Raw genomic sequence first — 17,187 nt, 5'->3', positions numbered from 1 at the left:
GTAGAATATCATTATAGCTACAGTATTGTGTTTGGTACAGGGATGTGGATGTCTGCCTACTCCATACAGGTGTCTATTCCAAAGGTCCAGATGCAATTGGACACATGCCACCGGATTCTGTATAGCTTGCCTAAAGTTGGTCGCAGATCACAAATCCACGTATAAACTAATTAGCTAAATAGATATAACAATTATTGCCGTTAATATTAGTAGTTACATCCAAAGGGAGCATGGCCAGGGGAGGGACATGGAAGGGGCAGGGGCATTTCCAGGATTTACACATGTAGTTGTTGAATATTTGAATGTTCAGCCTTTGGCTGGTGTAAGCACTCACACCCAAAGTTAGATGCAAAATTGCATGCAGAGATAGAATTCTATAGAGATAGTTCCATGTGGAGACAGTTCCATGTGGAATTGCCTTTATAGAATTCGTAGTGCACTGGTCCCCTTGACATGCCAGGAAACCAACCGGGCACCCTAGGGGACACTGCAGTGGACTTCATAAATTGCTCCCAGGTGCATAGCTCCCTTACCTTGGGTGCTGAGCCTCCCAAAACCCACTCCCCACAACTGTACACCACTACCATAGCCCTAAGGGGTGAAGGGGGGCACCTACATGTGGGTAAAGTGGGTTTGTGGTGGGTTTTGGAGGGCTCACATTTACCACCACAAGTGTAACAGGTAGGGGGGACGGGCCTGGGTCCACCTGCCTGAAGTGCACTGCACCCACTAAAACTACTCCAGGGACTTGCATACTGCTGTCATGGAGCTGGGTATGACATTTGAGGCTGGCATAGAGGCTGGCAAAAACATTTTTTAAAGGGTTTTTTTTGAGCGTGGGAGGGAGTTGGTGACCACTGGGGGAGTAAGGGAGGTCATCCCCGATACCCTCCGGTTGCCATCTGGTCAGTTCAGGCACCTTTTCATGGCTTGGTCGCAAGAAAAAATGGACCAAGTAAAGTTGGCCAAGTGCTCGTCAGGGACGCCCTTCTTTTTTCCATTATCGACCGAGGACACCCATCTCTTAATCATGGCCCAGTTCCGCCTTCACTATGGTGCTGACACGCCCCCGTGACCTTTGGTCGTCCCCGCGGCAGAAAGCAGTTGAGGACAACCAAAAATCAGCTTTCGATTATGCCGATTTGGACGACCCCGAGAGAAGGGCACCCATCTCCCGATCTGTGTCGGAAGATGGGCGTCCTTCTCTTTCGAAAATAAGCCTGATAGTCTTTATATGCCTTCTTTTTCTCTGTTTTCAACTCAGTCTGCTACTAGGCAGACAACTGATTATGGAGGCTGTGGATCACATGCCTACTGAAATTTCTCCTGCAGGGCACTTGGTAATTGGGGATAGAAGATGCATCAGCCTCTTAAATTCTACTACTACTATTTAGCATTTCTATAGCGCTACAAGGCGTACATATTCTTAACATCCTGCAGGGGTTAATCATGCAGGGAAGTCATTTCCTTGATGCGCTATATCACCACATTCAATGCTGTCTGCCAGTTCACATGCAACAGTACTGATGAACACAACCTGACCTCCTCTCTGGTGACTTGCATTGATGCACATCGGGGCTGCTGGAATGCTACCTCACTAGTGGGCCCTTTTACTAAATGACTTTAGGGCTATCATGCAGGTAGTGCATGGTGAAACAGCACTACCATGGGGCTTGGCCAAACGCCATGCGGTAGTTCTGGCTTTAGCACACACCGTTTCTCGCACTAGAAAATAAAAATTATCTTCTAGTGCAGGGAGTAGGTGTGACGAGCGGTAATCATGCAGCGGATGTCTATCACCACGTGCTGCCCGATTACTGCCAGATTAGCGCATTAGCTTTTACCACCATGTAAATAGGTGGTGGTAAAGGTTCAGGCAGTAATGGCAAAATGCTGTGAAATTAGCACATGGCCATTAAGGACACCAATGGAAAAAAAGGCTTTTTATGATCGCAGTAAAAAGTGACCTTGGTGCACAGCAATCTCGTGCACCAAAACTACTGCAGGCCACTTTGTACCGTGGATCTGTAAAAAGACCCCCAGGAGAAGAGGCTGATGGTTTCAATAGGAAATGAATTTCCTTTTCTTTGTACCTTTCCTTCCACTGCTATTTCCATTGTTAGATCTAGTCCCCAGCTTAGGATCAGCATCATTTTAGCTATTACAGGTGCAAACGATACGGCATGCTTCTGTTGATAAGATGGCCCATCAGCTTCTCTCTTCTAATGACCTACCTACAGCTTTTTCATGCTGCATAACATGGATCCTGAAGCACTGCAAAATGCCTCCAAAACTCTGAGGTTTTACAAGTATTTCTCTCTTTTACCATGGGGCAGAGTTCTGCTATTGCTGTTGCTGTATCTGCGGTTAGATCTGGTGTCGAGAACAGAGGACATGATGACAGACCTGGGGCATCCTTTCCACTCCTTAATGTCTTCTCTACCTGTGGTGAAATTTAATTCATATCTAATTATATGATGTTTCAGAAGTGTTTGAAGACATTATTTGAATGATATGTCTCAGGTAAAATGATTTGTGTTTTGTTTACTTTTTACATCCTAGGTATGCCTAGTTTCTTTTCTTTGCAACCCGCATTAAGTTAATTTCTTGGTATTTGCGGGATACAAGAATTCTATTGACATTGAAATTGGGGTGCTAATCAAACTTTCTACCTCTTCAATACTTAGTACACTAATAATAAGATCTTCTTAGACCTATTCAACCATGAAACTTTCAATATCTGATGATTCTGATGGAGATCAAATGCTCACACTTCTCAGTATGGAATAAGGTGTGATTCCTGCTTTGCTCTTTTGGCTTTACCCGCTGCTTGTCTCTGTTAACTCAACCCTGCACTAGATCTGCCATCCTTCGTCCCTCTATGGTGATGTTAACTGACACCTGCTTTTTCACAGTAAATCTCTTTTTAGACTACAAGGGCATAGATAAATTTCTAGAAAGCACTGTCTCTTCCTGTGCATTTGTGCAGCTGGTGGCCCCAGATGTTTCAAAACATTCAGCGGAAGCTTTTATGATTTCAATGTTTGGTTCTATAAAAGTTGGTTTTGACTGAGGTGAGGAATATATAATGGTCAGGTTAGATATTACCGCTGCTTTTGATACTATTTAACATAGTATTTTGACTTGAGAAATTTGGAATTCAGGGTACGGTTTTAGATTGGTTCAAATCCTTTGCACTATTTCTAATTCCACTATCAGGCTTATTTTCGAAAGAGAAGGGCGCCAAGCTTTCAACACAAATCAGGAGATGGGCGTCCTTGTGGTGGTAAATGTGAGCCCTTCAAAACCCACTGTACCCACATGTAAGTACCCCCCTTCACTCCTTAGGACTATGGTAGTGTTATACAGTTGTGGGTAATGGGGTTTGGGGGGCTCAGCACCCAAGGTAAGGGAGCTATGCACCTGGGAGCAATTTCTGAAGATCACTACAGTGCCCCATAGGGTGCCTGGTTGGTGTCCTGTCATGTCAGGGGGACCAGTGCACTATGAATGCTGGCTCCTTCCACAACCAAATGGCTTGGATTTTTTCATTTCTGAGATGGCCGTCCTCGGTTTCCATTATGGCCAAAAATCGGGGACGACCATCTCTAAGGTCGACCTAAATGTTGAGATTTGGGCGTCCCCGACCATATTATCGAAACAAAAGATGGACAACCATCTTGTTTCGATAATATGGTTTTCCCCACCCCTTCGCAGGGATGTCCTGCGAGGACATCCTCAGGAAAACATTTTTGAGATGCGGTGACCAGAATTGAACACAATATTCGAGGTGCGGTTGCACCATGGAGTGATAATACCTAACATTCTATTTACTTTCTTAGCGGCCAAAGCACACTGAGCAGAAGGTTTCAACGTATCATCGACACCTAGATCCCTTTCTTGGTCGGTGACTCCTAACATGGAACTTTGCATTATGTAGCTATAGTTCAGGTTCCTCTTTTCCACATGTACCACTTTGCACTTGCTCACATTAAACATCATCTGCCAGTTAGACGCCCAGTCTCCCAGTCTCATAAAGTCCTCTTGTAATTTTTCACAATCCTCTTGCGATTTAACAACTTTGAATAACTTTGTCTCACCAGCAAATTTAATTACCTTATTAGTTACTCCCATCTCTAGGTCATTTATAAATATGTTAAAAAGCAGCGGTCCGAGCACAGACCCCTGGGGAACCCCACTAACTACCCTTCTCCATTGAGAATACTAACTAACCCTACTCTGTTTTCTATCTTTTAACCAGTTTTAATCCACAATAGGACATTGCCTCCTATTCCATGACTCTCCAATTTCCTCTGGAGTCTTTTATGAGGTACTTTGCGAAATGCCTTTTGAAAATCCAGATACACAGGTAAACCGGCTCTCCTTTATCCACATGTTTGTTCACCCCTTCGAAGAAATGTAATAGATTGGTGAGGCAAGATTTCTCTTCAATAAATCCATGTTGGCTTTGTCTCATTAATCCATGCTTTTGAATATGCTCTGTAATTTTATTCTTTATAATAGTCTCTACCATTTTGCCCGGCACTGACGTCAGGTTCACCGGTCCATAATTTCCAGGATCCCTTTCTTAAACATCGCGGTTACATGGATTACCCTCTAATCTTCCAGTATCACACTTGATTTTAAAGATAAATTACTTAATACTAACAATAGTTCCGCCAGTTCATTTTTCAATTCTATCAGTACTCTACGATGAATACAATCTGGTCCAGGAGATTTGCTACTCTTCAATTTGTCAAATTGCCCCATTACAACCTTTAGGTTTATAGAGATTTCATCTCTATTTCATTCAATTTTTCTGACTCATCAGCTTTGAATATCATTTTTGGCACCGGTATCTCTCCCAAATCTTTCTCGGTGAAGACTGAAGCAAAGAATTCATTTAATCTCTTCACTATGGCTTTTGGGCTCATTTTCGAAAGAGAAGGACGCCCATCTTTCGACATAAATCAGAAGATGGACATCCTTCTCACAGAAACGTCCAAATCGGTATAATCGAAAGCTAATTTTGTACGTCCTTAGCTGCACTCCATCGCAGAGATGGCCAAAGTTCAAGGGGGCATGTTGGAGGTGTAGCGAAGGCGGGACTTGGGCGTGCCTAACACTTGGATGTCCTTGACCCATAATCGAAAAAAACAAGGACATCCCTGACAAGCACTTGGACGTTTTCACCCGGACCTGTTTTTCTTACGACTAAGGCACAAAAAGTACCCGAAATGACTAGATGACCACCGGAGAGAATAGGGGATGACCTCCCTTTACTCCGCCAGTGGTCACTAACCCCCTCCCACCCTCAAAAAACACCTGTAAAAATATTTTGTGCCAGCCTCTATGCCAGCCTCAGATGTCATAACCAGATCCATGACAGCAGTATGCAGGTCCCTGGAGCAGTTTTAGTGGGTGAGTGCACTTCAGACAGGTGTACCCAGACCCATCCCCCCCACCTGTTACGTTTGTGGAGGAAACAGCGAGCCCTTCAAAACCTACCACAAACCCACTGTACCCACATCTAGGTGCCCCCTTCACCTGTAAGGGCTATGGTAGTGGTGTACAGTTGTGGGTAGTGGGTTTTGGGGTGTTTTAGGGGGGGGGCTCAGCACACAAGGTAAGGGAACTATGTTCCTGGGAGCATTTTATGAAGTCCAGTGCAGTGCCACCTAGAGTGCCCGGTTGGTGTCCTGACATGTCAGGGGGACCAGTGCACTACAAATGTTGGCTCCTTCCACGACCAAATGGCTTGCATTTGGTCGTTTCTGAGATGGACGTCTTTGGTTTTGAAAATCGCTGAAAATCAGAAACGTCCAAGTCTAGGGACGGCGAAAATATAGTATTTTGACGTCCCTGACTGTATTTTCGAAACGAAAGTTGGACGTCCATCTTGTTTTGAAAATACAGGTTTCCCCACCCCTGGATCGGGACGTTTTGCAAGGACGTCCAAATCGAAACTTGGACGTCCCTTTCAAAAATGCCCCTCTTTGTCTTCCCTGATTGCCCCTTTTAACCCTCAGTCATCTAGCAGACAGTAGTACACTCCTATCACTATACGTTTCACCTTTACACATGAAATTTCAATCTATAGGGATTTCAAGATGTGTTTTGTTTCCTGCAGAATTTTCAATCTATTTGATTCAAGGTCCTCCTTAACATACAATGCTACCCCTCTACCAATTCGATCCACCCTATCAGTACGATATAATTTTCACCCCAGTTTGACAGTGTCCCACTGGTTATCCTCTTTCCATCAGGTCTCAGAGATGCCTTTTATATCCAATTTTTCATTTAGTGCAATATATTCTAACTCTCCCATCTTATTTCTTAGGCTTCTGGCATTCACATATAGACATTTCAAACTATGTTTGTTGCAGGGGCTTTGCTAGGTGGGGCCACGGGGGCATGGGCCCCCATAGATTTAGTCCGGTCCCCTGGTACCTTTGCTGGTGGGGGTCCCCAACTCCCGCCAGCCGAAGCCTTCTTCAGGCCGATCTCTGGCACACCGAGATCGCGGATCTGTGCTGCTGTCTTTAGTTCTGATGTCCTGCACATTCATTTAAGTGACACTGAGCATGCTCAGTGTCACTTAAAGGAACGTGCTGGCGTGCCGCGTTCGCTGATCTGTTCTTTCTTCCTCCTGATGTCCTGATGGTGGTGGCGTGGTCGGAAGTGGCAGGGGAGGGGCGGCAGCTGGGGTAGGTGGGTTAAAATGTGCCCCCCCCACCTTGGGCTCTAGACCCCCCCTCCCGCCGAGGTCTGGCTTCACCCCTGGTTTCTTGTTCCTATTTACATCATGCGCAGTACTTAACAGTATTAATTTGCAATCTTTTAACGGATTTGGTTTTTTTTTTAAGGACACCTGGAGGTGCATACTCGAATGCGAATGCCCATCTCCATGGGTGTCTATGTCCGAGAACTGGTATGTGAAGGGGTGGGACAGACCGTATTTTCAAAAAAATGGGTGTCCATCTTTCATTTCGAAAATACGGTTTGTATGGACCAAAATGCCATGGATTTAGTCATTTCTGAGCTGGGCGTTTGTTTTTTTTTAGCGATAATGGAAACTAAAAACGCCCATCTCAATAAAGTCCCAATCCAAGCCATTTGGTCGTGGGAGAGGCCAGGATTCGTAGTACACCTGCCCCCCTGACATGCCAGGACACCAACTGGACACCCTAGAGGTCAGTGCGGTGGACTTCAGACAACGCTCCCACATGCATAGGTCCCTTACCACGGGTGCTGAGCCCCCAACCCCCCTCCCCTAAAACCCACTACTCACAAATGTACAACACTACCATAGCTCTTAGGGGTGAAGGGGGCACCTACATGTGGGTACAGTGGGTTTTGGAGGCCTCCCATTTACCAGCACAAGTGTTACAGGCAGGGAGGATGGGCCTGGGTCCGCCTGCCTGAAGTGCACTGCGGTACCCACTTAAAGTGCTCCAGGGACCTGCATACATGCAGGCCTCTAGGACTTGTTGCTGCTGTATAACCTTGGCACACCAGTTGACACCTGAAGACTAATATCTCCAAAAACGTCCTTTATTGGAATAAGCACGTTTACTCATAGTTAACTGCAGATCAGAGGTTGTGCCCCACTGGCAAAGAGTCTCCCTGGTACTGAGATTAGCAGTAGGTCAGAGCTGGCAGAATGCTGTACAATGCCCTCTTTCAGCAACATTCAAGGTAAGAACTAAGTTCTGTAACGTGGCTAACACATGAAAGGGATCTAAAGCTGGCTTACAAAAATGGCCACTACCTCATGGACAACCAGAAACAAAACAGGGCACACTTTGACGCAGTCAGCAGAGGGAAAAGCACCATGGGAGTAGAGCCTACCAACTACCAACATCGTGAGCATTTAACACAAGCTAGTGGAATCACGGAGCCCAATACCCTACACCCACCACAATGCATTGCTGATGTGTCTCTGCAGTGCACATAGCAGAAAGGTGTCACACTCACCCGAGAGCCACATCAGAACCTGGGAAAGGCTGTCATGGAGGATAGAACACATTCTGCTGCCATGGAGGTGGGTACGGCATTTGAGGCTGGCATACAGGCTGGAAAAAAAGTTTGTAAAGTGGGGTTTTTTTTGGTGGGAGGGGGTTAGTGACCACTGGGGGAGTCAGGGGAGGTCATCCCCGATTCCCTCCGGTGGTCATCTGGTCAGTTGGGGCACCTTTTGGGGACTTGGACCTGAAAAATAAGGGTCCAAATAAAGCGGACCAAATTCTCGTCCAAAACGCCCTTCTTGTTTCGATTATCAGCTAAAGACGCCCATCTATCCTCGGCCGATAACCACGCCCCAGTCCCACCTTCACCACACCTCCAACACGCCCCCATCAACTTTGTTCGTTACTGCAACGGAGTGCAGTTGAAGACAACCAAAATCAGCTTTCGATTATACCGATTTGGTCGCCCACGGGAGAAAAACGCCTATCTCCTGATTTGGGTCGAAATATGGGCGTCTTTCTCTTTCGAAAATAAGCTGGCTGATCTATTATGGTCTCTTTTGCAACCTCACTATCGGGATACCCTATCTTTCCTGTTTTGGTGATATCTTTAAAAGATACCTTATTCCGAAACATTAGCTTTTGAGCGACTGTCGGCCTTCCCCCAGTCTCTAATTTAAAAGCTGCTCTCCTATATAAATGCCGATTTCAGCAGTCTGGTCCCACCCTGGTTAAGGTGGAGCCCATCATTTCAGAATAGGCTCTCCCTTCCCCAGAATGTTGACTAGTTCCTAACAAATATAAAACCCTCCTCCCTGCACCATCTTATCCACGCATTGAGACTCCGGAGCTCTGCCTGTCTCTTGGGCCCTGCACTTGAAACGGGTAGCACTTCATAAAATGCTACCATAGAGGTTCTGGACTTGAGCCTACCTAAGAGCCTAAATTTGGCTTCCAGAACCTCTCTCCTACATTTTCCTATGTCATTGATACCCATATGTACCAAGACAGCCGGCTCCTCCCCAGCACTATCTAAAATCCTATCTAGGTGATGCGTGAGATCCGCCACATCTCTCCCTTACTGTTTAACTTAGCGCTTGAGCCCCTTTTGGTAGCTATTCAGAACTCTGATGAAGTTGCTGGTGTATGGATGGAGGAGTTCAAGCTCTCAGCATATGCTGATGATATAATGTTATATCTTACCAACCCTAAGGCATCATTAAATGCACTTATTCAGCTAATTTCTCATTTTTCAAAATTATCTGGTTATAAAATAAATTGGGACAAAACTGAGCTAATGCCTTTAAACGATGCCTGTACCCCCTTCACAATACCTGGTTATCCCCTTAAATGGATAGTCGCCTCTATCAAGTATTTGGGTATTCTTTTTGATAGAGACATTCACACTACTATAAAAATTAACTCAGATAGAATTGCTGCCATGGTTGAGAATTCCCTTTCGTCCTGGTCCCAACTCAATTTAACTTGGTGGGGTAGACTTGATTCACCCAGAATTTCCCTAGGAAATCTAAAATTATCTAAATTACAGGGTGGAGTAAGATTCCCTGATTTTCTATCCTATCAAAGCATTTATTATTCGTCAGGGTCTGGAATGGATTGCCCCCTTTAATGCAGATCTCCCACCCAGATGGATGCTATTGGAGCAATCCGTAATTGATCCTTTAATACACTCTTACTTAGTAGGTATGCAGCTACCCATGCATATTGCCTCTAATCCTATCATCAACACTACTCATAGACTATTGTCCTCGTTTGACAAGTTATTAAACATTCCCTGGTCATCTACTTTATGTATGCCCATTTGGAACAACCCTAAATTTACAATTGGTAGAAAACAAGTCTCCTGGTCTCACTGACAATGCATAGGTATATGGAATCTTAGACACTTTGTTGATTTAAATAATCACACCTGGAAATCGTTTTCAGATATGAAGATTGAATTTTCCTTATTAAATTCTCAATTCTACCAATGGAGGAGGTGAAAGAAGAGAAGGAGAAAGAGGAGAACCAGAAGGAGGAATAAGAGGTGGTGAAAGAAGAGGATGAAGAAGAGGTGATGGAAGAGAAGGAAGATGACATGGCCAGGCAGGGTGCTGCAGCACCCCAGGAATACCATCGCACTAATCACACTAGGCTCCCCCTTTATCCCTTGAGCCCATTTATGAGTCAATTGAGGAGGAGTGGGGAGAAGAGAGGACATCATCCTCGGGGGCCAGTCCTCATGGCCATAGGTTGTGGTGTACATCTGCAGTCAATGCCTTCCCTCGGGTACTGGCCTCCATCTGCTGCTCAAGGTGATGACCATGAGGTCCAGGAGTTACAGTGGGTGGGTGAAATCTGGCAGCAGTTTGCCAGTCTCCATGGGCACCTGCTGCCAGCTTTTACCCCTCATGGTTATCATAATGGAGTGAATACAAGCTGAGATATGTGCCTTGATGGAGACCATAAGGTGCCTTGAGGCATGTATCTCAGATTCCTCATCGCAACTCCACCTTCCTACTTTCCTTTATAGAATACTAGAATAACTCGGTATAAATATATTTACTTATGCACTTAAGAGCAAGGACTTAGTTCATCTATAGAGCTTGCATAAAATATGTGCTCCTATATTCCAAAGATATGGATGTTAAGTTATGCAAATAACTTTACACTCTCCCTACACTTCGCCTAGATGACATCCATGTATACACTCAGATACAAACTTTGTGCTATGAAAGATATATACATAGATATAGAACAGTACTTAGGCAGCATATTGGCATATATGAATACACATACACATATATATGATGGTCTTCTAATTTATTCATTTCTTGATATACCACCTTTATGGTACACTCAAAGTGGTTTTCATATACATATATGTATTTTCTCTTTCACTACTGGGCACATAATCTAAGCTTAGTAACTGAGGCAACGGAGAGTTAAGTGACTTGCCCAGGGTCCAATGGGGCCACAGTGAGAACTGAGCCCAATTCTTGCAGTTTTCAGCCCATTGCACTAACCATTAGGCTACTCCACCACTACTGGTTTATGCACATAAGTGGCACCAAAATGTAAATACCTACATTATAGAATTACCCTTTAAGAGTCTGAAATTATCTGCTATATGCAGAGCTAACCATAGTGAGCTCTGTCTATGTATATTTAGTGTTGCTGCCTATTCGGGTAGCAGTGCTGAATATACATATATTTAAAATGGCAACTATCTCTATGAGGATACATTTACATTCAACAGTTTTTTGAGGGCATTGATAACGTCCTTGTTTCTTAAACTGTAAATAATGGGGTTCAGCACAGGGGAAATAATGACATAAACTGCAGACATTACTTTGTCAGTCTCTGAGTCACTGCTGAACGCAGGTCGAATGTAGGTGTAGATAGAACTTCCATAGAATAATGACACAACGGTGAGGTGTGATGCACAGGTAGAAAAGGCTTTTTTCTTTTTGTCTGCAGAACGGATTTTTAGTATAGTTAAGATAATATATGTGTAAGATGTGACAATTAAAATGAAACAAACCATACCCAATATAACATCTGCCATTATTATTACCACATTATTGATGTAAGTATCTGAGCAGGCTGCCTTTAACACTGGGGGAATTTCACAGAAGAAGTGGTGAATTATATTTCGTTGGCAGAATTTTAACCTTAGAATTAAGCTAGTGTGCACCATTGAGTTTATGGCCCCAAGAAGCCAGATGGCTGCAGCCAGAATAGTACAAGTCTTCCTGCTCATAATGGTACTATAGTGCAGCGGGTGGCATATTGCAACAAACCGATCATATGCCATCACTGTCAAGAGCATGAGCTCCGTACTCAAGGCAGAGGTGAAGATAAATAGCTGAGATATGCAACCAGAGTAGGAGAAAGTTTTGTCCTTTGACCAGATGATCTGTAATATCTTAGGAATAGCAGCTGTTGTGCAACAGATGTCTAAGATGGACAGGTTCACAAGAAAGAAGTACATGGGAGTATGAAGACGAGAGTCAATGATAATGATTGTAGTTATCACAATGTTGCCCAGCAAAGCAGCTATGTAGATAATAACGAAGAGTGTGAAGAATAAGGGTTTGAGTTCTGGGTGACTGTCAAATGCCATCATGTAGAATTCTATAGATGTATTCTGGTTCTTTCCTTCCATTATAGTTGAAAACTTTATCTGTAGGAGTGAAACAGAAACAAATATTAGAAAAATACCTCAAATGATCTCAATCAGAAGACTGACATACGAATAGTATGTTTAACCCAGAATAGCTTCCTACAAGTTTACATATAATTTAACTTATTTCTTTTAGTTACAAAATCAAAGGAACATAAGCATTGCCATACTGGAACGTACCCAAGGTCCATCAAGCCCAGTATTCTGTTTTCAAAAATTGATGCATATTAGAACTTAACAGGAGGGAAGGGGCTAGAGAAGACATGTCCAATAGCCACATCCAGATAGGAGGATTCAGAATTCAGCTAAGGGGTGGTGGGTAGGGATGAGGAGGAGGGAAGCATTGGAGATGAAAGTGATTTTTTGAAAGAGAGAACATAAATAGTAGAAATATAAATGACATGAAGATTAGATGAATGTTGGTGGTGTGAAGGGGGGGGGGGTGTATAATGTGAAAGTGGATGAATGTGGGAAATTAAGGTGTAAGGCTATTCATTTTTATGCAATTCAGTTTTGTTTCACCTTATCTTTGCTCTTTCATGTAACACATGCTAACATGAATGGAATGAAGTGCAGAAGCTTCTGGAAACTAAGTGGGAATATAAGAGCCAGAGGTAGGTCTGTGTGAAAGTAAGGGTAAAGGTGAGGTTGGGTCATAGTTGGTGCTGGAGGGAGTGTGGGAGATGGTGAGGAGGAAGGAACATGACAGGGTCAATAATGGTAAAAATAGAGATAGTAACAGAAGCTAGAAGTGGTGATGAGAGGGGGAAGAGACAGGATTGTGATGGAGGTGAAGGGGGTGATAGGAAGGAAAGGGGACTGAGAAAAATAGAAAAAGACATGGAGATAGAGAGAAATGATGGAGAAGATGTATGATAGATAGCCACAGCATATATTGGGGGGGGGGGGGGGGGGCGGAATGGAAGTATGAAGAACATGATTAGAGAGGAGATTGAATCAGTGAAAGGGATGTAGGGGATGCATAAGGGTAATGTGGAGGGGCATAATTGAAAGGGGGCGCCCATCTCTAAGGGCGCCCATCTCTAAGGATGGCCCCGTAAAGGGACGTCCCTGATTGTATTATCGAAACAAGATGGACGTCCATCTTTCGTTTTGATAATACAGTCGGGGACGCCCAAATCTTGTCATTTAGGTCAACCTTAGAGATGGCCGCCCTTAGAGATAGCCGACCTTGGTTTTCGTCGATAATGGAAACCAAAGACGTCCATCTCAAAAACGGCCAAATCCAAGCCATTTGGTCGTGGGAGGAGCCAGCATTTGTAGTGCACTGGTTCCACTCACATACCAGGACACCAACCCACCCTAGGGGGCACTGCAGTGGACTTCACAAATTGCTCCCAGGTGCATAGCTCCCTTACGTTGGGTGCTGAGCCCCCCAAACCCCCCCCCAGGTCCGCCTGCCTGAAATATACTGCACTTACTACAACTGCTCCAGGGACCTGTATACTGCTGTGATGGACCTGAGTATGGCTTTTGAGGCTGGCATAGAGGGTGGCAAAAAAGTATTTTTAACCTGTTTTTTATGGTGGGAGAGGGTTAGTGACCACTGGGGGAGTAAGGGGAGGTAATCCCTGATTCCCTCTGGTGGTCATCTGCTCAGTTCGGGCATCTTTTCACGGCTTGGTCATGAAAAAAAATGGACCAAGTAAAGTCGGCCAAGTGCTCTTCAGGGATGCTCTTCTTTTTTCCATTATCGGCCGAGGACACCCATCTCCTAATCATACCCCAGTCCTGCCTTCGCTACCCTGCCGACATGCTCCTGTGAACTTTGGTCGTCCCCGTGACGGAAAGCTGTTGAGGGTGTCAAACAATCGGCTTTCAATTATGCCGATTTGGGCAGCCTTGTGAGAAGGATGCCCATCTCCCGATTTGTGTCGAAACATGGGCGCCCTTCTCTTTCAAAAATGAGCTGTATAGTAAAATAGTAAATGACGGCAGATAAAGACCTGTAAAGTCCATCCAGTCTGCCCAACAAGATAAACTCATTTTTACATGGTATGTGATACTTTATATGTATACCCGAGTTTGATTTGTCCTTGCCTTTCTCAGGGCACAGATCGTAGAAGTCTGCCCAGAACTGTTCTTGCACTAAGTTCTGAAGCTAACATCGAAGCCCCTTAAAATTTACACTCCAGCCCATCCCTATCTATTCAGTCACGATCAGGGCGTAGACCGTAGAAGTCTGCCCAGCTCCCGTTTTGTTTCCAATTACCGGCGTCACCACCCAAACTCTGCTAAGATTCCACTGAACCATTCCTTCTAAACAGGATTCCTTTGTGTTTATCCCACGCATGTTTGAATTTCATTACCGTTTTCACCTCCACCACCTCCCACGGGAGGGCATTCCACATATCCATCACACTCTCCGTGAAAAAATACTTCCTGACATTAGTCCTGAGTCTGCCCCCCTTCAACCTCAATTCATGTCCTCTAGTTCTACCGCCTTCCCATCTCCGGAAAAGGTTAGTTTGCGGATTAATACCTTTCAAATATTTGAACGTCTTTATCATATCACCCCCTGTTTCTACTTTCCTCCGAGGTATACATGTTCAGGCCAGCAAGTCTCTCCTCGTACGGTTTGCAACGCAAATCCCATACCATTTTTGTAGCTTTTCTTTGCACCGCTTCCAGTCTTTTTACATCTTTAGGAAGATACAGCCTCCAAAACTGAATACAATACTCCAAGTGGGGCCTCACCAACGACTTGTAGAGGGGCATCAACACCTCCTTTCTTCTGCTGGTTATGCCCCTCTCTACACAGCCGTCGCCTTGTTGCATTGTTTTTTCACCTTCAGATCCTCCAACACCAACACCCCAAGGTCTCTCTCCTGAGTCGAACTTACTAATCTCTCCCCTCCTATCCAGTATCTCTTTTTTGGGTTTCCACACCCCAAGTGCATCATTCTACACTTCTTGGCGTGAACACTTCTTTAACTGCCAGACCCTTGACCATTCTTCTAACGTTCGGAGATCCCTTCTCATCGTTTCTACTCCCTCCAGGGTATCCACTCTATTGGCTAACATAGTAGATGACGGTAGAAAAAGATGACGGTAGAAAAAGACCTGCACGGTCTATCCAGTCTGCCCAACAAGATAACTCATATTTGCTGATTTTTGTGTATACCCTACTTTGATTTGGACCTGTGCTTTTCAGGGCACAGACCGTATAAGTCTGCCCAGCACTATCCCTGCCTCCCAACCACCAGCCCCTCCTCCCAACCACCGGCTCTGGCACAGACCATATAAGTCTGCCCAGCACTATCCTCACCTCCCAACCACCAGCCCTGCCTCCCAACCACCTATATTTTCGTGTCATCCGCAAAAATGCATACCTTTCCTTCCAACCCTTCAGCTATATCTCCCACAAATATATTAAACAGAATAGGCCCCAGCACCGACCCCTGAGGAACTCCACTGCTCACCTTCCTTTCCTCTGAGAGCATTCCATTTACCACCACCCTCTGCCACCTGTCGGTCAATCAGTTTCTTATCCAGTTCACCACTTTTGGTCCTAAGTTCAACCCTTTCAGTTTATTCATGAGTCTTCTGTGGGGGACCATATCAAAGGCTTTGCTGAAGTCTAGCACATGTCCCTCATCCAGTTCTTTGGTCACCCAGTCAAAAAAGTCATAACTGTAATAACTGGGCGCAAGAGAGTTAAATCAGGATGATGAGATGAGAGAGTCAGACTGAAGAAAATATGAGAAAATGAATGGAATAGTTTATAGTTTATTAAAACTTGCTCTACTGCCGGACTAACTAGAAGATCTAGGCAGTTAACAATTTACAATCACATTTAAAGGAAAAGGAAAGGATAGTAAAGAACATATCACTCATATCAAGGTCATTTAAACTCAGGTAAGGATTGTAAAAGGACAAGGGGGAAGGTAGATAATTAGATAGTGGGAGTTGGGTAGAGAATGGGAAGGATCAAGGATAGTAATTCATAGTAGATTGCAGTAGCAGCAGATCTAGGTGGGATTATATGCGTTGTGGAAAAGTCTGTTTTTTATGGCTGTCTTAAACTTTTTGAATGATAGCTCCATGCGAATATAGAGAGGGAGAGCATTGTATAAAAAATGGACTGAAAAAAGATGACATGATCTCTAATAGATTCCAATTGTACCAATTTAGGACTGGGGAGTACTAGGCGATGATCATTTATGGATCGAAGGAGGTAAACTAGCGAATACAGAATAGTAAAGGCTTCTGAATACTGAGGAAGGCATAACTTGAAGGCTTTAAACATGATTGTTAATAGTTTAAAATTATCTGTTGATTTATTAGAAGCCAATGATATTTTTGAAACAGAAGAATGACATGTAGCATAGTATTGTGATAGCAGTATACTGCAAGATTGAAGTTTATGAAAATTAGAACCAGAACATCCTACATGAACTATATTGAGGTCATCTATCCTTATGACTAAGAAAGAAAGAATCAGAGAATGAAACGTGTTGTAATCAAAATATCTCCTTACTGACCTAAATTGCCTAAGAATGAAGAAACTGGACTTTCATACTTGCAATATTTGTGATGAGATGGTAAGCTGAGAGTCCAGGTTGATTCCTAAGTAGTGGAAAGAATCGACAGGGACAATGGGGTGTCCAAAAATATTTAGAGGAATGCTCAGCATAGGAATACCACCTGTAAAAAGCAGGCTATGGTTCTTTTGTGTGTTGAAGACCAATTTGTGTTGAGTAAGCGAGTAGAAATGTGGTTGAAATAATCTTGAAAAGGACCAATCAACAGAGTAAATAGATTTGAAGGAAAAAGTAAAAGGATATCATTTGCATAAAAAGGAAATGAAATACCAGTTGATTGAATGAGTGTAACAAGAATACTTATAAATAGGTTGAAGAACAAAGGTGACAGAACAGAACCCTGAGGAACCCCACAGAACAAGGAATGAGGAGAGGCCATAGAGGAAGCAATAACAAATTTAAGAACAATTTAGAAGAAAAGAATAGAACCATATGAGAACAATACCAGACAAACCAAGTGATGAGAGGT

The 17,187-nt window shown here is 44.0% G+C and overlaps 1 protein-coding gene across 1 annotated transcript; it reads right to left on the bottom strand.

Annotated features, from left to right (window-relative positions):
- Positions 1 to 11,199: 11,199 nt before the first annotated feature.
- Positions 11,200 to 12,135, bottom strand: LOC115461304 (olfactory receptor 13A1-like). Its single transcript, XM_030191029.1, has one exon. It carries the CDS (start codon positions 12,133 to 12,135, stop codon positions 11,200 to 11,202), a length of 936 nt encoding a protein of 311 aa, XP_030046889.1.
- Between the last annotated feature and the right edge of the window lie 5,052 nt (positions 12,136 to 17,187).

Source organism: Microcaecilia unicolor, chromosome 1 (genome assembly GCF_901765095.1).
Source record: "Microcaecilia unicolor chromosome 1, aMicUni1.1, whole genome shotgun sequence".
NCBI lineage: Eukaryota > Metazoa > Chordata > Amphibia > Gymnophiona > Siphonopidae > Microcaecilia > Microcaecilia unicolor.
The sequence above is the reverse complement of the archived record's forward strand: the minus strand, read 5'-3'. Positions and strand labels throughout refer to the sequence as shown.